The sequence below is a fragment of the Callospermophilus lateralis genome, chromosome 3, assembly GCF_048772815.1.
Source record: "Callospermophilus lateralis isolate mCalLat2 chromosome 3, mCalLat2.hap1, whole genome shotgun sequence".
Lineage (NCBI taxonomy): Eukaryota > Metazoa > Chordata > Mammalia > Rodentia > Sciuridae > Callospermophilus > Callospermophilus lateralis.
This window is the reverse complement of record NC_135307.1, coordinates 157,708,928-157,732,957: the sequence shown is the minus strand read 5'-3', so window position 1 is coordinate 157,732,957 and position 24,030 is coordinate 157,708,928. Positions and strand designations below refer to the sequence as shown.

Genomic DNA, 24,030 nt, shown 5'->3' with positions numbered 1-24,030 from the left:
CCCTCTCCACTCCCCAAATGGCACTTCCTAGGACCACATTCCAAAGAAACTTTTACATTCAAAAATATTTGCTTCAGGATCAGCTTCTGGGGAACTGAAATTAAGACAGGTACTTCCACTTAGCTTATCTCTAACAAAACCCTCATCCACTGGAACATGTGCCTGGGCTTAGAATAGAATGAAATGAGCCTCTATCATCAGTGAGCATCTTTCTGCATGAAATCTTGATACTGAGATTTTAATGAGTCTCTAAATGAACCCTGATGAAAAGCAAGTCTCTCTCCTGAACGAGGATGGGTTGGTGTCCATTTAGCGGAGCATCCCTGTCCTGAGTGTGGCTGACCACCCACATTCCCAAGGCCCAATGAACTAGACCAGGGGTATGGTGCAAGCAAAAAAAAAACGTTTTAATGACGGTTCATTGACATGCCAGATGGGTCCACCGTGATCTAATTCAAACAGGAACCCTCACTCTTTAATCATTTGTTCTAAAATATCAAAGCATTTTCCCTACGGTGGCCCCGAGAACATTTTCTCCCATTGAGCCTGGGCATTTTAGGAGCCCTTCTCTCCCAATTTCTTGTTTGCCTTTGTCTTCCCAATCACCGTCTCCACAATCACAGCCGTTTCTTCATATGTCTGAATGCTCTCTGTTGAAATCTTCTCAATGGATTCCACCACTTCCACCTTCTTGAAAGTCAATGCCCTGGGGGGGCTTTTATCCAGCAGGCTGCTGCTCTTACTCCCAGGACCCCCTGGTCTACCTTCATGGGCCCCAGCCTTTTGAGACTGGGGTGTAGATGGTCTCTCGGAACCAGGTATTGTCTCAGGACAGGGTTTCTTGGACTTCTCCTCTTCCTTCTGGTCATCGTCTTTCTCCCCAGGACTCTTCACATCTTTGGAATTTGTCCCACTCTCCTTGTCTGTAGTCTCCTCTTCAGCTGGGTGTTCATCTTCTTTCTCCTGGGGACCCTCCTGTCCATCTTCCAGAGGTGGCGTGGGCTGCTCAGGAGTAGGAGTGGGCTCCCCTTCGCTGTCAGGATGCGTAGAGTCTTCTTCGGTGGAAATCACTACTCCACCCTTGGCTGGGATTGAGGGGGAAAAGAACTCAGGGTCCATATAACTAGCATCCCCTGTGACCATCACGTGCCGCCCTTTGGTGTACAGGTCAGCAGGGGGCTCGGGCACAGGCTCTTTGGTGCCCTTCACTTTATCCTTGATCATCTTGCATAGTTTCCCAAAGGCTTTGCTGATCTGTCCTCCATCTGGCACATCCTCTGGGTCCCCTTCTTGTGTTAGGAGACTTGCTTCTCCACCCCCTGATTCAAGCCTAAATTCATCTTCCTCTTTAAGTACCACCTGCACTGGTTTTGTATCTTCCACACGTTTTAATGGTGGGTCTTCCAGAGTTTCATCTGCTTTATCTTGAGCTATAATCTCCTTTCTCCTTGGAATGTTCTTAGGGAGGCCTTTTTGTCTGGGTTTTGCTGCTGTTATATCCTGCAGAGCCCTAGTAAGATCTAAAAAAAAATTAAAAAAAAAAAAAACAGGAAGTCAAGTATAAAATTGTCAATAAAAGGGAATAAAAATGCATTCATTGAAAAATATACTAACTGAATTAGAGACAAACGTCTAATGCCAGGATGGGATTTACTATATATAGGTCAAAAACAATGGAATTCTATTGTTCCTCATTCCATGTTGAGGTTCTAGCTCTGCCAAGCTTTGTAACTTTGGTAGACAAATCAACTTGTTCCTTCAGTGATTCCCCAAAGGGAAAGGAAAGTGCTACTTTTTCTGAAGCTCATAGTTCTACCCACTAGTAACCCATTCCACAAAGTCGTTCTCTCAACAGAGTTAGAGAGACACAGGAAAACTGCCCAGGACTCTGACGTGGTCAGATGTCGTCAGGCTTGGAAATGGAATCCATCCACAGCATATCTCCCTCACTCCACATTTATCCCAACAATCTATATAAATATGACCACCCTTTAGTCAGCATTCCCTTCCCCTTCAGCCAAAATCGGAAGTGATGCTATTAGATACAGAAACCATAGGAATTCTGTGTTCTCAAAGACCTACCCATTCCTTCACACTGGAATGGAAATATTAGATGCTGAAGAAAACAAAAATCTTACCCTGTGAAATCTCCAAGGCTTTCCACTCCGCTTATACAGTGATTTCAGAACTTTTTTTATCCCCAGCATCTTTTCCATTCCCTCCCACTGGTAATCCCAGGCCTAAGAAGGACATAGCACCAGCATCTAACATGGACTAACCCTCAATGAGGAGAGCTGAGTGAGTAAAGATGGCAGCCATGGGTCCTGAAGCCATAAAGGAGAACAGGATGCAGGCAGGGATGTCAAAAGACAACTGGTCTGAGAGGAAAGATGCTTATAGGACCAGCTACAGAATTCCAAGGCCCCATGCAAAAGAATAACGCAGAGTCCTTGTTCAAAATTATTACCGATTTCAGGAGAAGGTTGTAAAAACACCAAGCCAGGATGGACTCTTCTGAGTGTAGTCCCTGTGCCGGGGTCATGGAGCTGGCCCTGGGTGTCTACCAGCAGGACTGCTGCACAACCAACCATGTTCTGACTCTGGAACCCCAACTGCAAAAACCCTGAGCTGGTTCCCTGAGCTGCCTGAGAAACATGGATTTAAAGACTGCATAAAATCCAGCAATCCCACTTGCAGGTATTTACCAAAAGATTTGAAATCAGGGTGCAGAAGAGACACCTGCACTCTCGTGTCTATTGCAGCATTATTCCCAATAGCCAAGACACAGACTTAAACTAAGGGGCCGTCTATAGATGAACAAGTAAAGAAAATGTGGTAAAAATGCACAAGGAATACTATTCAACCTTTACAAAGAGGGAAATTCTGTTGTGTGAGACAACATGAATGGAATTGCAGAACATTATTATGCTAAGCAAAATAAGCCAGGCACAGAAGGATAAATACTGTATGAACTCACTTATATGTGGGATCTAAGACAACTGAACTCACAGAAGCAGAGAGTAGATGTGGTTCCCAAGGGCTGGTGGTAAGAAGAATAAGGAAATGATAATCAAAGGGTACAAAATTTAAGTTAGACAAAAAGAATATGTTTGAGGGGTTTTTTGGGTTTTTTTTTTTTTTTTAGTCCTATTGCATGGTCTGGTAAATATAGTTGAAGAATATTGTATATTTTGAAATTGCTGAAAGCAAATTTCAAATGTCCTCACCTCAAAAAAATGTTACATATTCAAGTTGATGAATATGTTAGCCAGCTTGATGTAATTATTCTACCTTGCATTCATAAATCATGACATCATCTTAGATCACATAAAATTTATATAATTATAAATTACCAGCTTATAATAAAAATAAAAGCCCTAAAAGTGAAAGTATCAACATTATCACCTTCTCTTCTCTCTCAAAATGTTGTGCTTATTCAGAATGGGGAGATTCAGATATGAGCTGATGCCTCACAGGTGTGTAAAACATTCCAACAAGGCCAAATATGGACCCGGTGTGGTGGCACATGACTGTAATCCCAGCAGCTCGGGAGGTTGAGGCAGGAGGATCACAGGTTCAAAGCCAGCCTCCTCAACTTGGTGAGCCTCTATGCAATTCAGCAAGACCCTGTCTCTAAATAAAATATAAAAAAGGGCTGGGGATGTGGCTCAGTGGTTCAGCACCCCCTGTTTCAATTCCTAGTACCAAAATAAATAAAGACCAAACATTGGAAGGTAGAAGCCATATTTGCCAAACAAGCAGTTCCTGCTGAATTGTTTTGTTTTGTTTTGTTGTTTGTTTGAGATGGGGCTCTCTCTATGGTGCCCTGGTTGGCTTAGAATGCCTGGGTTCAAGAGATCTTCCTGTGTCAGCCTCCTGAGTAGCTGAAATTATAGGTGTGCACCCACACACACGGCTTCTGCTCAGTTTTGAAGGAAAGAGAGAATGAACAATAACTGAGCATCTACTCTGCAACCAAACACTGGATTAAACACCTTTGCAAAGATTAAGTTCATTTAATTCATGGAAAAAAATATAATTCAATATCCATTTCTTATTATAGTGAAAACTGAATTGTATTTCTTCCCTCAATTAAATGCCTGATGTTCAAGGATGGCATTCCCAAGGTGGGCTATAACCACAGTCAGTTTTTCTCTTTATAAACTTTTTGGCTCAGTTACTTAGCACCCAAGGGAGCATATCAGAAAGGGAGAGAAGAAGATCTCCCTCACATAAAAGCATTTAATTTCCAGATAGATAGGATGAGAGCATGAATGTCAAGGTCAAGAGGAAAGCTTAGATTTTTTTTACATTTCTGCTGAGACACAAAAAAGCGGAGACCAGGGTTGGAGAGTGTTACCTTTCCCGCCAGATCCAAGGCTAAGAGAGGAGCCATGACTCGGGGTGAACATGGTTATGGGAGTCTCAATGAAGGCGGAGCTCAGCCTGGCAGAAAGAACCAGAAAGAGAGCATGGTGCCACCTTTAATTCATCAAGCAAACCACACAAAGAGGGTGGGGGGAGGGTAAAAGCAATTGCTACAATTTTGAACAAAACTGAAAAAAGTTTTCTGCAGATCAAGCTCATGAATTATATATAATTGTAAACTGACAGTCACACAGACATTTGTACACTAGGTGAGGACATTAAAAACTCATTTCTTTGAGCTCAAGTCATAAATGATGACACATAGCCATGGAAATATTGCACAGTGATTACTTATAATATAAAATGCCACTTCTCTGTTGCATTGGAGTTTTTGTGTTGTTATTCTTTTTGTAATTGAAGAGTGGCCAATCCAGGCTTAAGTATTTGGGGCAAACATGGTATAACTTATTTTTTTTTTAAATAATACATGTCACGTATAAACAGAAGGAAAAATGTTAAAAGCAACTGAGATAAAATGTAAACAACTGATGAATCTGGGTAAAGTATATTTAGGAATTATTCTTGTAACACTTCTATCAGTTTGAAACTGTATCAAAATTCAAAGTTATAAATAAATTAGCCAAAGCAGTACCCAGTTAACTTTTGGTCATGCCCTGCTCCCCCAAAAAGAAAATGTTCACAAGAGTATTTAAATGCAGTTCAAGACTTATTTTCATAAATATGCTCATAAAGCATTCACTGTGACATAATAAGGAATGCTACAAGGCACGCTGACTATAATAACTAGAGAGGAAATAAAATCTTACTTTTCCTGCTAAGCAGGAAAGACATCAGCTAAGACAGACCACCCAGAGTGGAGGGAAGTACTGCCCACCGTGGGGCACCTGGGGCAAGGGAAGACTTATCTTTTAATTCAATCTACACCCAGGAAATAAGGAGGATCAAATTGAAAAATCATATTTCAATGCTCATCCTGTTCTATGAAGGAAACCAATGGTCGTGGGCGTCAACATGGTGATAGATGCAGGTGCGAGGGGGGTGGGGGCGGGGGAGGAAAAAAAAGAGGATTTCCCCAGCAGTCTTAAAGTAAGACTGGTTCAAGTCACAGTTCTGTTATAAAGGAAACCAGAAGGCACACTGACAGCCACATTACTGACCTGCCCAGGTGGTAATGACCATGACAACCACAGCAATACCTCTGAGCACCCATCAAGTGCCATACAGTGTGAGAGGAACCTCACTTGCAGCATCTCATCATCCCACCTACTAAACTGCCTATGTCCCCAGAACCCTGTGGGCACAAAGCAGCCTTCTCCGGTCTCCCTACTTACAATTTCAAGCATCACTCCATCATCACTCCCCTTCTCGCTCCCAAAACTTCCTCCATACCACTTGTCACAGGTTACATCCCTGTTACAAATTCGCTCCTCTTCTGTCTCCTCCACTAGAATTCTAGCTTTTGGTGTTTCGTTTCCTGCCACGTCCCCACTGCCTAGACCTGTGCCTGGCACTAGTAGGTCTTCAACAAGGACTGATATAATTTGAAAGTGACCAGGATGGGGAGACCAGTACGCAGAGGCATGCCCACACCTGTTGCCTTCGATCTCAATGATCCGATGATACCGATCCAGCTCATTCCTCAGAGTTTGCTGGGCCACGGCCAGCTGCCGGCAGTCATAGGAAGACCTCTCCAGTGTCCGCTCAGCCTCTTCGATCTCCTTCCTCAGGCTTTCGATCTGCTCGTTGTAAAGCTGAATCTCGTCATCATAACACTCGTGGGCGTTTTTAATAGCTTGTTCCAGGGTCGTTGTCTGTGGGCAAAGACACACTACCAGGAAACCCATCCCACCCTCTCCCCAAGATGTGGACTTCACCAGGGGAACCTGATCTCTGTCTACAAAGTTTCATCTGCTTCATTGGTTTCTCTATAAGTTGGAGACTAGCAATGACTCATTTGGAACCTCTTCAAACAAAGAAGAATTTAAAAACTGAGCTCCTATTTCCAAGCATGAACTTCAGCCCCCTGTAGGATTAGTCCACAAGGGGACCCATCCCCATGGCAGAGTGAAGATGACAAACCCAGAAAATAAAAAGAAACCTGCTGCCCACAGATTGATCTAAATCAGATAAAGTATGTTCTCCATATCTTAATGACTTAGCATAAACTTGGTAGCCAAAACTGAAGTAGAAAGAGAACATACGAAATAGATAAGATGCTACCTTTACAGAAACAATTATGAGGGGAAATTTTTTCTTGTTCTTATTCAGCTAAGAGAATGCTTTAATTTTCTCCTGAGTTTTAATCAGTAGTGTTTTATTTATGTTTTACTAGCTAAAATGTGTGTGTGAGCGTGTGTGTGTGTATGTTCATGCACATGCATGCTTGTGTATATATAAAATGATATTAGATGCCTAGGATGCACGAGGCCCTGGGGTCGACACCCGGCACTGCAAAAAAATAAAAGAAAACAATGTTAAGGAAGACAATTTTTATGTTAATGCAAGGTAAAAATCAAGGTAGAAAAAGAGAAAGAAGTAGTTTTATTGTCCTTTTAAGAGCTTCTGACAATGATAAAAATTCAAAAAAGCACTTGTTTACAAGTTTAATACCTGTAAGTCATGACCCTTTTACAATCTCATTCTACATAGGAAAGAATTTGACATGCACAGCCCTCAAAATCAAGATGAAACAAAAACACTACTTCTACCTAGAGCAGTGTCTTTCAAACTGCATTGTACATTAGAGTCACATAAGGATGGTAAGATTCTGACTCAGTAGTTCTGAGAAGGAAGGGGCCAGAGACTGTCTTTCTAACCAGCTCCCACAGGATGTGGATATGCTGGTCCATGGGCCACACTTGGAGTCTTGGAAGGTGGGGAGGGTAGAGAGGTATCTGCATCCGACTTCATGAATATTCACTACAATGTATTTCTTGCATTCAGACCTAAATGTACATGCTGGAAACCCTGGAGGATGATCATTTCTATTAAACTCAATTTTTCATTTTATATAGATCTAGTCTTTGGATAAAGAAGTCCGTAAGTAATTACATATGGAAACTTAGCTTGCAAAGGTGTTCAAGAATATATCTGTTGCCTCCAGCAGACAGGAAGGAATGAGGCTGAGAGAGAAAGTGGCATGTACTAAACACTTTGGGAAGATGTTTGTCCAACCTGTGTCATTCCATCCATCCATCCACAAGGAGGGTCCAATAACAATGCAACACTATCCTCCCATCCGAGCTTGGAACCGGGGTTGGGTTCAACTTAGGCTGGCCCATCATGTGCTTTATTTCCTGGGAATTTGGAAAGGAACCTTAGGGGTAGTGGCAAGGTTCTAGGCACATGGTGGCATGTTCTAGATTCATTGGGATACATAAACTGGGGTCTAAGCCTGCCATTTTAGAATGATGATCTTTCATAATGTGCATGAAGCTGAGAAAGGTAATTCTCCAGAAAGACATAATAAAGCCAAAGGGCAAAGGTAAACAGATGAGGGAGCCTGTGGCAAGCGAAGGAACAGGAGGGGAAGGAGACAAATAGCAGCTGCCCCACATCCTGGTTCCTGGTTCCTGCTGCACACCTGCTCTCAATTAACATACCTTGCTCCTTTGGGAAAAGAAAAAGAAAAACCTTGCCAGTGGAGAAACGTGGCAGACACCACCTTAAGCAACCAATGAAAGTTAAACATTGTCAGTGTGAAGATAAATGAACATGATGTGACACATTGACACAATGTCACTTCCTAGGGATACTTGCCAAAAAAATAAAGAATGTCCGTTTAAATCTGTGAAAACAACCGGAAAACCCAGATGGAGGGCTGTTCCCCAAAATAGTTGGCCTGGACTCTTCAAAAGCATCGAGTTCAGAAAGACTAAGGAACTGTCCCAGACTTCGGGAGCGTAAAGACACACAACACCTGAAGAGGAGTAGGGTCTTAGACCAGAACAAAGCATTAGTGGGGTAACTATGACATTCTGGCACAGCCTATTAATAATAGCACAGTATCATCCTGGCCTTCGTCATTTCCTGTGACTCTAAGATTCTAGCACTTGGGTAGACTATACAAAGAGTATGTGGGAAAACACAATGCTATTTTTGCAACTTTTTAGAAGTCTTAACAATTTTTAAGGGGCTGTGATTGTGGCTCAGTGGTGGAGTACTTGCCTAGCACACATGAGGCACTGAGTTCCATCCTCAGCACCACATAAAAATGAAATAAAGGTTATAAAAATATTTTCAAAATTAAAAAGTGCCCTGCCTATTTAGACCAGTAATTGGGTTTGTTTCTTTAAAAAAAAAAAAAAAAAAAAAAAAAAAACCTCAATTCAATAGTCACCTATAATGTCAAATATATGTGGGTAAGCCACATATTCTTACCCACATCACAGTACTCGCACACCCCAAGACATAAAGGGGCTGAAGAGACCCCTCCGAGGCCTGAATCTCAGAGTGGCTTCAGAATTATATGAGGGATGTGCAGGGCCATAGATGACATAAGAGGGGTCAAGTGTCAGGGATGGGAACATTCTCTCAGTTTCTTTTGTGTTTAAAATGTTCCATAACAAAGAAAATATTAAGTATCAAGAAATTCCCCCTTTGGGTGTGGCTTCCCAGCCCAGAACACGAATCCATGGTCTGTGCTGACAAATTCCAACCTGGGTCGAATCACCAAGCTCCCAACAACCTTGTCTAGAGGGGGCTGTTTTAGTTCCAGGCTCCAGATGAGGACACTAAGACACACAGGTGAAGTCACTTGCCCACAAGAGGATTCAAACCCACCTGTTCAGGATCTTAGAAACTTCCTGAAACCACGGTCCATCCCTGCCCCAGACTCCTCCCAGCTGCAGGTGAGTAGAGTACCGGCATGTGTACATACATGCACACACACACACATTTATGTGAAAACACACTCTAGGGCTCTGGAAAATTCTACATTGCCCTATTCTCACCAAAGATACAGGGTACTTAGTGTGATCTACACACACACACACCCTCATTGAGTGTTTTTACTTCATTCACTTTTGAACTGTACATAAAATAACAAAGGGCTGTCAAAATGGGAAAACAGAGGCTAAGAAAGTCATCTACAATCTTTCTACCCTAGAAGACAAGCATGACTTTTTTTTCAGATCTCATGATTTGATGGTTTGTTGTTTGTGATAGTGGCAAGTGGGTGGTAGGCCTTTTTGTTTATGAATACAGTTGTATGTGTGCTTGCTTGTTGTTTGCTGGAAGAAAGAGGTGTGTTAAGGGCTGGATGTCCTAGCCAATCCCTAAAAAACAAATGCCAAATGTCTTCTTTGATATAATGAGAGCAACCAAGAACAGAGCAGGGAGGAAGAGCAGGAGGAAAAGATTAACATTAAGCAGAGTCATGAAGTGGGAGGGAAAGGGAGAGAAAAGGGAAATTGCTTGGAAATGGAAGGAGACCCTCATTGTTATACAAAATTACATATAAGAGTTTGTGAGGGGAATGGGAAAAAAATAAGGAGAGAAATGAATTACAGTAGATGGGGTAGAGAGAGAAGATGGGAGGGGAGGGGAGGGGGGATAGTAGAGGATAGGAAAGGTAGCAGAATACAACAGTTACTATTATGGTATTATGTAAAAATGTGGATGTGTAACCGATGTGATTCTGCAATCTTTGTAATGTTTTGAATAACCAATAAAAAAATAAAATTAAAAAAAAAAAAAAAAAAAAAAAAAAGGCTGGATGTCCTTGGGTAGAGTGGGAGGATCTCATGCTCCAGGAAGGAGGCTTCATGCTACTCCTGTAAGGCACCTTCTAATCTTCAACAGGCCCCTAAGGCTCTGTGTGTTTCTGCCTGTTCAGTGAACTCATGGCTGGGTTTGTAAAAACTGGACTTCTGTGCACACCACTGAGGTTTTTACAGCTCAGTAATTTAAACCAGTCATCAAAAGGAAGAATATACAGAAAAACAGTAAGAGTCCCATTCTCTTAGAGCTTGTTTTGCCTCTGATGAAGGCCAAGAGGACTCAGTGGATGTGGGCCACGTGACAACCTGAACTTTATTTTGAGCCAGGACACTGCTATGTTTCTGCTTAGACCATTAGATCCTCTGGTTTATATCCATCTACTCATTGAGCTGTGAGCAGCACAGGGCAGCAGCACACACAGGAGACTGAGCGTGAGCCACCTGTAGAGCAGGGAGCTCCTGCCTCTTAGGATTCCTGGTACCTTTGGGTACAAGTCTTTGTAAAAAAAAAAAAAAAAAGGAAAAATCAGTATCCTTCACCCTTCACAAATTACATAGTATTACCAAGAATCACCACTAGATGGTACTAACTGACCTTAATGAAAAATGAGACCTGGGAGGTTCCCATTTTGCAATTAATGTGATTTTTTTCACCTCCCTGTCACAGAAATTCAGTCGATGCCATTTAAGAAGTCAGAAGTGCCTGTCCCTACTCCACCTGTAAGAAATTTCATATCCAGGGATCTTATTTCATCTATGTTCAGCTTACTTGAAGGAAGGTCCCCAGCTCCAATATTAGGCTCTGTTCCTTCCATTCTGGGGCCCTGGGTCTCTCAAACTTGAGCCTGTGGAATCACCTGGGCATTACTGGGTTCTGCCCAAGTTACTGATTCCCTAGGTTTGGGATGCACCTATAAATGTGCATTTTTGACAAGTTCCCAGATGACCCTGATAATGATGGACCCGGGACCTTGCCCTGAGGACCCTGGACATGGAAGATTCTGGAATCATCATAGGCCTTCACCAGAGGTAGAATCAGCTGCCACAGTCCTGCCAGAAGCTCTACTTCCCCAGATATCCAATTCTCCTTTGAAGCTCTCAGTTTAGCTGTTCCATTTGGAAGCCAGAAAATCTTTAACTAGCAAAAATCTAGCCAATAACATTTTGAATGAGGCCACAGAGGGCACAAGTCTGGCCCCAGGCGGATCAGGTGAAAACACTCTGACCATACCTAGGACTTGACCTGTGGTTCTTAGTGTGGTTCCTGGACTAGCAGCAGCATCTGGAAACTTGGAAATGCATACTCTCAGGCTCCAACCCAGACCTACTGAGTCAGAAACTCCTGGGTGCATCCAGTCATGTTAGGGTTTTAATTAGAGCTAATTAAGAAAATTCTTGCTCCCCATGACCTTTACCCATTGGTGTTATGCCCATGAATACATTACATAGAATAGGGACTTTGCAGATGTAGTTAAGGTTGTTTTTTTTTTTTTTAAGAGAGAGAGAGAGAGAGAGAGAATTTTTTAATATTTATTTTCTAGTTTTCGGCGGACACAACATCCCTCTTTGTATGTGGTGCTGAGGATCGAACCCGGGCCGCACGGATGCCAGGCGAGCGCGCTACCGCTTGAGCCACATCCCCAGCCCAAGTTAATTAATGAATCTTTTAAGAAGAAAGTTACTCTAAATTGATCCTAATTACATGAGCCTTCATAAGCAGAAGTCAGAGAAATGCAAAAGCAGACATCAGAAAAATTAGATGCATGAGGATTATTCAATGCACTGCTGCTAGCTTTGAAGATGGAGGAGCCTTGGGTCAAAGAATGCTGGCAGCTCCTAGAACTGCTCCTGGCCAACGGCCAACAAACAGGGTTCTCAATCCTACAGTGCACAGAATTAAATTCTGCCAACAACTTAAACAAGAATGGAAGCAAATGCTCCTCCAAGAGCCTCCAGACAAACATCTAGGCAAGCCCACAACTTTATTTCAGCCTAGTGTGACCCAGAGCAGAGAAATCAACTGACCCTTCCCAGATATCTAACATACAAGACCCTGAGAAAATAAATAGGTGCTGTTTTACGTTCCTAATTTGTGGTAATCCATTAAGACAGCAAACTTGAGTTTCATTAGACTCATAGCTGGATTTTGTTATTGAACACAGTCAGCCCTACATGTCCTTGGGATCCTCACCCACAGATTCAACCAACTGAGGAACAAACACATTTTTAAAATTACATCTGAATTTAAAAATCTCTTTTGTCTCCCTTATTCCCTAAACATTACTGTATGTCCACTATTTAGACAGCATTTACATTGTGTTAGGCATTATAAGTAACCTAGAGATGATTTAAAGTATACGGGAGGATGTGCCTAGGTTATACACACAATTGTGAGCCATTTTATATCAGGGACTTGAGTATACATGGGTTTTGGTATCAACTGGAAATCCTGGAACCAAAACCCCATGGATACTGAAGGATGAGCACATACAGATGATCTCAGACTTTCAATGATTCAACTTGTGATGTTTCCACTCTACCATGGTATGAAAGCAACATGCATTCTGTGGAAACCATACTTTTTATCTTGCACTTTCTCTCTTCCTGAACTAAGGATATGCAGTATGACCATCCTGCAATGTGGGACAGTGCCACCATCATGAGTGGAAACAACTGATGCTTTACAGTGTACAGTGTCGCTAAGCTGGGACATGCAGTGGGTTAGTGGTATTAGATGCACTTGCAACTTACATCATCTTCAGATGGGAATTGTCGGGTTGAAAACCCATTGTAAGTCAAGGAGCATCTGTATATTATTATCTATGAAATGATTTGATATTTTGATAAGTGTTTCAATACAATTGGTCTGCTTTTAATTACTCTATCTTAAAAACAACATTTTTCTGAGAAGGTGTTCACAGGTATCACCAGACTACCAAAAGCTGGAGAACAGCAGAGAAGAGACGGTTCAGACCCTGCTTTAAAGAGGTGAACACACCCAAATAAATTAATCAGTCTCAGCAATAGACAGTGGGAAAAAGGTGCCAACCAGACCGTTGTACTTCGTGTACTCAGAAACCAGATTAACCTCTACAAGATTTCTTATTTTGGGGGCTGGGGATGTGGCTCAAGCCGTAGCGTGCTTGCCTGGCATGTATGTGGCCCGGGTTCGATCCTCAGCACCACATACAAAGAGGAATGTTGTGTCCGCCGAAAACAAAAAAATAAATATTAAAAAAATTTTTTTAAAAAATTCTTATTTTTATATTCAACAAATATGTACATGTACATAAAGAGCAAACATGCTTTTTGCCCTGCAACTAGAACTTTCCATAGCAGGTGGTGTTCTCTCATCCTCCTCAGTATTTAGGGCAGTGGTTTTTCAGCTCTGTCACCACAGCCACAGGAAACGACACAGTTCTCACTGACAGTCATGTGCCTCACACAAATGTGTTTGTGTTTGCATGTGTGTGTGTGTGTGTGTATTTGAACAAATATCTACATATTTAAATATATAGGTAAATATATTTAAAACAAAGGTTTCACAGAACAAATCCTACCTTTTCTTGCTATGCAGGCTGTAATGTCTTACTCTTAGTCAAGTGTTCCTTGTTTCTTCGTTTTTTTTTTCTGCAGTCAATTCTGCTGAATTCACTTTAAGCCAATGAGTTGTGACTTGGGGTTTGGAAAACATTGGTCTCCTGACCAGGACTGGGCCACATCCACTTCCTTAATGACACATGACAGACATAGCAAACCATACACACACCCTACATACATACAACTCCACACATACACACATCAAGCATATATATATGCACCACACACACTATACATACACACCTCACACTACACATACTTTCACACATGTCACACATACAACATACACACACCACACATTATACCATATATACACACACCCCACATTTATACATGGTACGTACATACATATCCACCCAGCACAGCACACACTTTATACACACACACTAAACACCACACCATCTATACAAGTATACATTCAGTACGCATCACATACAGCAACAGAACACACATATACACAACATATACCTCATATGCACATACACACACATCCCACATATATAAATACTCCACATACACATACCACATACTACACATACATCCCTACATATACACATGCACCACTCTTTCTCTCCCTACCCACCCCAACCTTCTCTCTCTCTCTCCCTTCTTCTGTCCTTTCAGGACCACAGAGAAAACCATGATCACCAAGATGAGGCATCTGGTCCCTAAGCCATGGCTAGTCTCCTGAGAAGGACGAGTCTGAAGGTCACTACTTGAGTTCTCCCACTCTGATCTTCAGTTCCTGGGACAGTCACTGTTCTCAGGTTGCTTTCCAGTTGCTCTTGACAACTACTGCACAGCAAGAGTTTTGTGTGGTGTGCAACAGGGGTGAGAAACAGCAGCCTGAACTCTGGGGTCCCAAAATGAGATTCTGAGCCAACATGGAAAGTGTGGAATATCTATGAAATGCACCTCCTCTAACCGAGGTATTTACCTTTTCTGATTTTGTGGGCACTACAGGATAGAGACCAACATAACGCCCAGGTAGATGCTCTAGTTTTTCTAGAGTCAGTTTTAGATTTTTTCACTCTCTTGTCCCTTAGATGTACTTGTCTATTACGTCAATTTATTTTTTGATTTGGGAAATGTAGTTACAGAACCACAGGAAGATGCAGTATTTTAACCCAACATTCCCCATCAGAGTGGTCAGCCATTTAGGAACAAGAGAAAGAAAACAAAAAGGAACCAAGCAGATGAACCCTGAAGTCCCCAAGCCAAGAAGGCAGGCCACAAAAACCAGGTGCATTGAGTTTTCAAATGAAGCTTCACCCAAAGCAGAACAGGATGGAAATGGGGGCTTTACACTAACAAAATTCTATCCAGGGGCAATACTGACATATCTACTCTTTCTAGATTCATAATCCAATTCCAAAGGAGAAATTTTGTTGGGAGAAGAGAAACAGGAAGCATAGATTTGAGCAAGTTAAACAAAGACCCCGATATGTGTCTATTTCTTCTTATCCTTAACAAGTTTAACCTGGGCCAAAAGAATCAATGATGAAGAAGCTGGTGGTCCGGGGATGTGACTTGAAAGGGCACCACAGATCCTGTCTCTATTGGCCCAGGACTCCTTCCAGGTTGGGCACTGAATATCCTTTCTCCTGGGAACTCCCTCAGCTCAGAGCAAAGCAGGGCACTTGGTCACCTGCTCAGACTCTGTCAGGCTCACAGGTTAAGTTATGTTTGTGACAATTCACAGAGCCAGATTACTTGTGAATGCATATGACATGTCAATAAAATGTGTGAGAGACCCTGATTCATACATGTGGTGTGAATTCCCAATAGTGAGTGGCAGACATGAGAACGTGGAGCCATACCTGGGCCTGCAGCTCCGTCTTCTGTGCCTGCAGGTGGGAGAGCGCCTCCTGGCCCTCTTCCAGCTGACTCTGCAGGGCGGCCACTTCCCGTTCAGTCAGGAGCTTCTCCTGCACAAAGAAGGCCAGATTCAGAATCACACATGGGAGAAATGCAAAGATAAAAGGGACAGGAAAAGTGTGGAACTCTGTTATGGACTGAATGTGTACCCACCCCCACCCCAAATTTATATGTGGAAGTTCTAACCCTCAAGGTAATAGGACCTTTGGGAGGTGATTAGGGTCAGATGAGGTCATGAAGGAGGGGCCCCAAGATTTGATTAGTGTCCTTGTGAGAAGAGGAAGAGATACTATGTGCTGTCTCTCTCCACCATGTGAGCAGCCAGCAGGAAGGTAGCTGACTATAAGCCAGGAAGAGAGTACTTAGCAGTTAGACCCTACCAGCCCCTTGATCTTGGACTTCCAGCTTCCAGAACTATGAGAAATAAATGTCCATCTCTGGAATCCTATCACAGCAGCCCAAGCTGACTCAGACAGATCCCGGATGGCCACTGTTCATGCCTTTTTATTTCTTTTTTACTTTTCATAAGTAAAAAAAAGAGACTTGAGTATCAGGATACCTGTGCATAGACCTAGATAAGAGACAAGGCATTTGATTCTCAAAAAGTGACTTTCTAACTGGTTTGCAGAATTGTTAAGCCAAGATTCGTTAAAAATGGGATGCTTAACTGGGGCAACCATTCTGGAAAGCAGTATAGAGATTCCGCAGAAAACTTGGAATGGAACCATCATTTGACCCAGCTATCCCACTCCTCAGTATATACCCAAAGGTCTTAAAATCAGCATACTATAGTGATGCAGCCACATCAAAGTTACTACAGCAGCTCAATTCACAATAGCTGAACAATGTGCTCGCAGGTGAAAAAAAAACCTAGGTGCCCTTCAACAGATAAATGGATAAAGAAAATGTAACACACACACACACACACACACACACACACACACACACACACAAACGGAATTACTCGGCCATAAAAAGAATGATTTTATGACTTTTGCCAGTAAATGAATGGATCTAGAGACTATCATGCTTAGTGAAATAAGTCAATCCTCAAAAACCAAAGGTAGAATGTTCTCTCTGATATGCAGATGCTAACACACAACAAGGAGGAGGAGGAAAGAATAGAGTTCAGTGGATTAGACAAAGGGGAATGAAGGGAAGGGAGGGGGATGGGAATAGGAAAGACAGTGGAATGAATCAGATATAACTCTCCTATGTTCATATATGAAAACACCACAGTGAAACTTCACCTCATGTACAACCACAAGAATGGGATCTTAATTAGAATAAGTTATACTCCATGTATGATATAATATGTCTAAACATATTATACTGTTGTGTATATCTAAAAAGAACACATTTTCAAAAAATTAATTTTAAAATAATGGAATGCTTTCTAAATCTGCATTTCTCCACCTTCCACATGCACACAAATCCTTGGGGAATCTAGCTAAAAAGCAGATTATGACTTAGTGGGCCTGAGATCAGGCTGAACATTCTGCATTTCTCACAAGCTCCCAGATGATACTGATCCAATGATATCAAATGAAGTCTGATCAGTCCCTCTGTTCTTAGAACTCCGAAGGATTTTGTTAGAAGGGAACAGATGATAACAATTTAAAAAGTGAACTCTCATGTGAAAAAAAAAAAAAACTTGAATTAGAGGGGAGAAATGAGTTTGAAAAATAAAAGTAAGGTATCTGGAAAGAATCTCTGACAAAGAAAATTAAGGCTTTAGGAAAAAAGCTACTTGGGGCCTTTGGGCAGCCTCAGCTACATCAATTAAGGAGAACAGGAATCTGAAATGGTAACTGATGGGCAATTTAGATGAGAATATCTCCATGAAGGCCAAAAAAAGTTAACTTCCATGCCTCTTAGATGATGCTTGGCAGGGTTCAAAAGTGTCTTCTAAAGCAAATTTGGGCAAATCTTTTATCTTTGATATAAAAACATTAAGTCAAAATGAAAAAGCTCCAGTAACCCTAACCCACTGAATCTGTAGCTTGTCTGTACTCTGGCTATTCCAGAGAGAAGGGCCCCACTTCCTGGGTGGCCCATTGCCCTGGCTCATGGCCTGAGTACGTTTCTAGGAAATTCCCAGTGTCACCAGGATCGAGAAATCACTATCCTTTTCAAGGTCATCCTTGAAAAACAAATCATTTTTTTTGTAATCAGTTCACCAATCTACCAAACTCTGCACCAGCCTGAAGAAGGGACATGGTGGTTTTATTTATTTATGTATGTGTTTATTTTGCAGGAGATCAAACCCTGTGCTGAACATGCACTATCACCGAGCTACACCTCCAGCTGACATTTCAATTTTAATTTCTTTTTTCTTCAGCTTATATGTATCACAACATTCCATAAAACATACAAGGAAAAAAATGTCGATATCCTATTGAGCAGTTAGGGAGCTAAGAAGGAAATTGGAACCTTATATTGGGAATTACATTTCACATCCAAATCCCAGTTTTTACAAACTGTCTTTGATCATCCCTCTCTTCCACAGCCGTCAAGCCAAGGACTCACGTAATAATTAGCAGAGCCTGATCTTAAAAAAGTATTAACCAAAAGTCTCATAAATTATTCGAAATTTATAACCAAATTGATAAGGTGAACAAAAAACTAACAACCTGCTGCAAATGTGTCCCCCAAATTCACGAAACTTACTCCCCCATTCGACAGTGGAGTCCAGTGGGAGGCACTGAGGCCATGGGGGCTCTGTCCTCATGAATGGATTAATGCTTTTATAAAGGAGCTTGTGGGAGTGGCTTCTCCCTCTTCTGCTCTTTTGCCATGAGGAGTGAGTATGTCCCTTTTTGTCCTTTCTGCCTTCAGACTTGTAAAGATGCAGCAAGATGGCCCTCATCAGAAGCTGCTGCTTCGATCTTGGACTTCAACTCTAGAATTTGAGAAATGAATTTCTACTCTGCACAAATTATAGCAGCACAAATGGACTAGGACCAACAATTTAAAAATAGGTGAGAAGGGCTGGGGTTGTAGCTTAGTGGTAGAGTGAGGCACTGGGTTCCATCCTTAGTATCATGTAAAAATAAATAAATAAAATAAAGGTATTGTGTCCATCTACAACTAAAAATATTTTTTTAAAAAATAGGTGAGAAATGTGAGGAGATTTTTTTTAGAGAGAGAGAGAGAGAGAATTTTTTAATATTTATTTTTTAGTTTTTGGTGGACAAACATCTTTATTTTTTTTTTTTTTAATGTGGTGCTGAGGATCGAACCCAGTGCCCCGTGCATGCCAGGCGAGCACGCTACCGCTTGAGCCACATCCCCAGCCCAATGAGAAGATATTTTAACAGAGAAGTATAAGGTATTCAGAACTCCCAAGAGAAAATACTTAAGACAATGTTCAGGGACATAGTTGTGTATCTAAGTATCCGCATTTACAACATGAACAAAGAACAGAATAGACTTCATATGAGAACACATCGCAGGAGTGGGAGTGAGTTGTCAACTCTGCGGCTCCCCTCACAGTTTGACCCAATACTTGCCCTGGATTTCTGCCACAGTCAACTAGTCCCACAAGGAATGTGAAGAAAGGCTCCAGGTATGGTCTCCACCCCACCCACAGCCCCAGGGTTGATTTACTTTCCTTGATGTCATGATTCCAATTCTTACCTCCCTCATCCCACTGGTGACGGTGGAGGCCTGGGGAGCGGTCTGGATGATCTGCTGCAAGATGCTAATATAGGTCTGAATTTCCAGAAGATTCTGTTGGGAGAGGGAAAGCATTATTCATCATAAGTTGAGCTGCCCAAATTTTTCCCTCTCGCCCTAGGTGGACCCAGAAATGAATACTTTCACACATTCTCCCACAACCAGAGGATGGGTTGGTTACTAGGCAGCACTTACTAAGCCAGATGTGCACAGAGGTGTAGGCAATGGTAGGTATGTTGAGAGCTGTGGTGTTAGGAACTAGTATCTATATTGTATATTCTAATTTACAAAGTGATTTAGATAGATTTGTTCTGTTTCTGCTCAGAAAATGGCAGAAATGGAGAAAATGCCAAAAAAAAAAAAAAGTCTATGTTATAGCTCTTGGCTTTGCCTCTGAGTTGGTTAATTGAATACATTCATTCCTAGGGTGTCTTTATCTTTCCCCACCTCCACCTGCTTCTCACAGGCCTGACTTGGGGGGTCTTGGTGTACTGGAAAATATCATTCAAATCCTGGGCCTATATAACCATGAGTGAGTGGCCTAACCTCACCCATGGGGATGAAAAGAGAGTGAAAAGTTTGCTGCTATTGATGGGCCATCCTCCATGTGTCCACCATGGAGCAGGCACTCCATATCTCTGCTGTTCTTCACAAGAACAGAGTAGGACAAACGAGAACAAGCCAAGGCTTGGTTTGTGTTGCTATTTCCCATCAGTTACATTGGCCCTTGGTTGTTTCTTCCCAGAGTCCTGGATAGAGAGGCAGGAGTACAGACGAGACCAGGAGGGCCCAAAGGATCCTTTCTGACACCAGCACAAAGGCAGTGTTTCAAAGACAGGGTGATTTGGGTCCATCATGTCTGGGCTAAGTGACATGCTGAATGTGTGTGGTCTCAGGCAAACTTAAAATGCAAGTCCTTCTATATAGCACAGAGCTAAAACTGTCCTCAGGGAAGCCTGATCCCCTCTACCAGCCAATGCTCCCGTCCCCAGCTATGAGTGATGATTGATAACACAGCCCTCTCCAGAGTGGCCTTGGCCAACCAGTAGTCATCTTGTCCAGAAGCTACAGGGACCCCACCACATCTCAATTCAGGCCAATGACTAACACAGAACAAACCGCCTTTGCCCCCAGGTGGGACCAACCCTGTGCTGTAATTCACACTCATACTCCAGAACTCCCATGGAGGGCTCCCTTGCTCAGCTAAAGTAGAGGCAAGAAGGCAGGTGAAGAGGAAGGAGCAGGTGAGGTGCCTGGTGGGAAGCCGGAAGGATATAAACTGGAGGGAAGAAGAACTGCACCCTTGCACCCGCTGAGGGAGGAAGAGAACAGCAGGCTTGCCGAGTCCTTGCCAACCTCCAGCTGTACCTGCAACACCACATCATCTCTGTTTGTGTTTTCCTAGGAACAGACCCTGAGCAAAGGATCTGAGTGGTAATAATTGATGTGGGCAATGACGCCAGGAGTGGAATGGAGACGAGACAGGGAAGGAAGTTAGCCAGTGGGGGGTATCATCAGTCAGTCACAACTGCAAGCACCTGAGCTCAATGCTCCAGGGGATCCTCAGCAGATCAGAGGCCTCAGAGTTGTCCCAAATGGGTAAGTGGGAGCTGGGGGGTTTATACACCACCTCCCATCAGTTGAGGCTGCTTCCAGGGGACAGAAGTTCCCCCAAACTTCCTTATGGACAAAGCAGCCTTCAGATCCCTGGAGAAAGGTCCTCAGGCCGAGATGCAGATATTGGCAATGGGGAGGTCAGAGCCCACGGGAGAAGTAAGCTCCAGGGTCAGGGTCAGGCACCCACACGTCTGCTCACTAGTTAATCCATACTCCTGCTCTGGAGGCTGGCCTTTTCATCTTTTAGATGAAAAGAAACCTAGGGAAGTTACTTCTAGGGAGGTGCCTACGCTCACCCAGGGTTATACAGCCCCAGGATTTTATATTTTCCACCAAGACTAAGACCCCTCCAAAGTCAGGCCTGTAGAAGCAGGTAGAGGTGGGGAAAGTTAGAGACACCCTAGGAATGGATATATTCAATTAACCAACTCAGAGGCAAAGCAAAGAGCTATAACATAGACTTTGTGTGTGAGTGTGTGTGTGTGTGTGTGTATGTATTTTCTCCATTTCTGCATTTTCTGAGCAGAAAGAGGACCAATCTATCTAAATCACTTTATAAATTAGAATACACAATATAGATACTAGTTCCCAACACCACAGCCCTCAACATACCCACTACTGCCTACACCTCTACACACATCTGGCTTAGTAAGTGCTGCCCAGTAACCAACCCATCCTCTGGGGAAAAAATGCACACCCAAGGAAGCCCACTCCAGCATCTCAGTGACCAGCCACGAGTGCCCTGGGCTTGTCTGAACAAACGCAAACTGGGTTTCGGAGGGAAAGGATTCAGAAGGATCCTGGTTACCTTTTTGTATCTGTCCTTGGCTGCAGTGACATCATCCTGCAGAAACTGAGCTTCAAGCTGAAGGCGTAGGTTATGCAACAGGGCTTCGTCAGCTTCCTGCAGTGAAGAAAAGTGACACATCCAGGATTGTATGGCATCAGAGCATAGGTGTAAGGTGAGCCAGGTATGCGGCTAATCACATGGGGACTTATTAAAATGAATACAGATTCTTGTCTGGGAAGGGGTCTGAGATTTAGCATCATAGAAAAGCCTGAGTTAGCCATTGAATCTGGTCCAGGACAATAGTTCATGAGGACATGATTCTGCACCCAGAGAGGCTTTTGAAATATCTGGAGACATTTTTAATTGTCACCATTTGAAGGGTGGTACTTCTACTGGCACCAAGTGGGTAGAAGCCTGTAAGGCTACTGAATATTTTATAATACATGTGACATCCCACCACATACACACACACACACACACACACACACACACACACCCCAAAGTCAATAGTGTCAGGGTTGAAAATTTTTCACCTAAAAGGAGCTAAGAATTAGGGTATATTTATATGCCAAAAAACATCAAATTTAAGCAACATCAATATCTGCTCTCTATCTTACCTTTAGTGACTTGAGTATCCAAGACTAAGATAAGAAAATCATTTCCCATTAATACTTAAATCTGTATTTTAGTATTTTTCTTTTCAAAAACTGTTAAAATTTCACCTTGAGATATAGTTTTAACACAAAATACATTTTTAGAATGATAACTATTGAGAATAGCATTTGTTCCTTTAAAGTTGGAAATGACATTTATGACTGATGATTGAATTATCTCACTAAACTTTCTGGTAATTCAGACTTCTGTCTCATTGCTGTTTGGATTAAAACAAGTAGGTATAAGAAAACTGTTCATGCTCAAGATTGTGCTGTGATGTCTGGAATTGGCTTAAATTCTACAGTGTGTTCAGGGAGATATTGCAGGGGAGCATTCCTTGGGTTCATTGGGATTCCCTCACTCCCATAAGACACCTCTGCCAGGCACATCTGCCCACACCCAAGGCTTTGGTAAGTGAATTTTTACTGACTTATTAATAATCATTAATTAATAAGTCTCATTAATAATGTGGATATGTGATTTGGCTAAAACATTTAAGAGACACTTATCCTTGCCTGAGTGAACAGTTAAGACAGTCAAGATAAGTGGACTGAACAAGGCATTTGGGGACACTCCTCGCCCTCACACTGATAGGGTTTAAGTTTCATAAAATCAGCATACTATAGTGGATGATGCAACCACATCAATGTTTACAGCATCTCAATTCACAATAGCTAAGCTATGGAACAGAGGAATCAACAGATGAATGGATAAAGAAAATGTGGTATATATACACAGTGGAATATTATTCAGCAAAAAGAAAAATGATTTTATGACCAGTAAATGTTTGAATCTGGAGACTATCATGCTAAGTGAAATAAGCCAGTCCCAGAAAGCCAAAGGTTGAAAGTTTTCTCTGATATGTAGAAATTAACCCACAATAACTGGGTAGCAGAGCATAATAAAAGCTCAGTAGATTAGACAATGAGGAATGGAGGAACGAAATGGAGGATAGGAAAAGGAAAGACAGTGGAATTATTCTGACATATTTTTCCTCTGCACATATATGAAAGCATTACAGTGAATCCCTCCATCATGTACATCCAAAGAGAATGGGATCCTAACTAGAATAAGATATATGCCAAGCCTGTATAATTATATCAAAATGGATTCTGTCATGTATAACTAAAAAAAAAAAAAAAAAAAAGAAGACGGGGTTGGGGAGAAAGGACAGAAGGAAGGAAGGAAGGAATGTATTGGATTCCTTAACTGTTCTTATAAAAGGCTACAGATACAGGAAGATTTCTGATTGTCTGATGGTGACAATAAGGATGTGGAATATTCTGACTCTATTGCTGTATGTGCCTTGAGTGGGCTTCCCATGCATGTGCTGTCTTTGTACCTATGACATCAGAGGTGGGACTTCATGGAGCCTTCAAAAGAGGTTGTATAAATGGGGGGGGGGGGCTGAATCAGAATAAATGTTCTGGGATGTATCCCCATACCCTTCAGGAGCAGTGGTTCACATCCTGGAGCTGAGGTCATCTGCCCAGAGAGGTCTGGCTAAATCTAGGGTGGAGGTGAAGGAATGGTACATAGAGCCAATTCCTCTAAGTGTTTTTTTCCATCTTCCTTCTGCCTCTCTTAAGCCTACTGAGGATAGGGTAGGGTGGAGAATTCTCATGTATCTTGATTTTTACCAAAATTTCATCCACGATTAGAGGAGCCAGAGAAGAATTGGAAATAGGATGCTTCTTGTTATTA

The 24,030-nt window shown here is 42.2% G+C and overlaps 1 protein-coding gene across 3 annotated transcripts in view; it reads right to left on the bottom strand.

Annotated features, from left to right (window-relative positions):
• Window positions 1–555: 555 nt before the first annotated feature.
• Window positions 556–24,030, bottom strand: part of Bfsp1 (beaded filament structural protein 1) — a 35,235-nt gene continuing 11,760 nt past the window's right edge. Inside the window, exons 3-9 of one of the 3 annotated variants that reach the window (XM_076848934.1) lie at window positions 21,691–21,786; window positions 19,227–19,319; window positions 18,451–18,468; window positions 15,530–15,637; window positions 5,980–6,200; window positions 4,361–4,446; window positions 556–1,520 (exon numbers count right to left, since the gene is read on the bottom strand). In XM_076848934.1, coding sequence (XP_076705049.1) covers window positions 556–1,520; window positions 4,361–4,446; window positions 5,980–6,200; window positions 15,530–15,637; window positions 18,451–18,468; window positions 19,227–19,319; window positions 21,691–21,786 — 1,587 coding nt within the window. The remainder of the gene's footprint in view (window positions 1,521–4,360; window positions 4,447–5,979; window positions 6,201–15,529; window positions 15,638–18,450; window positions 18,469–19,226; window positions 19,320–21,690; window positions 21,787–24,030) is intronic. The other 2 variants (XM_076848933.1, XM_076848935.1) reach the window with 2 other exon arrangements.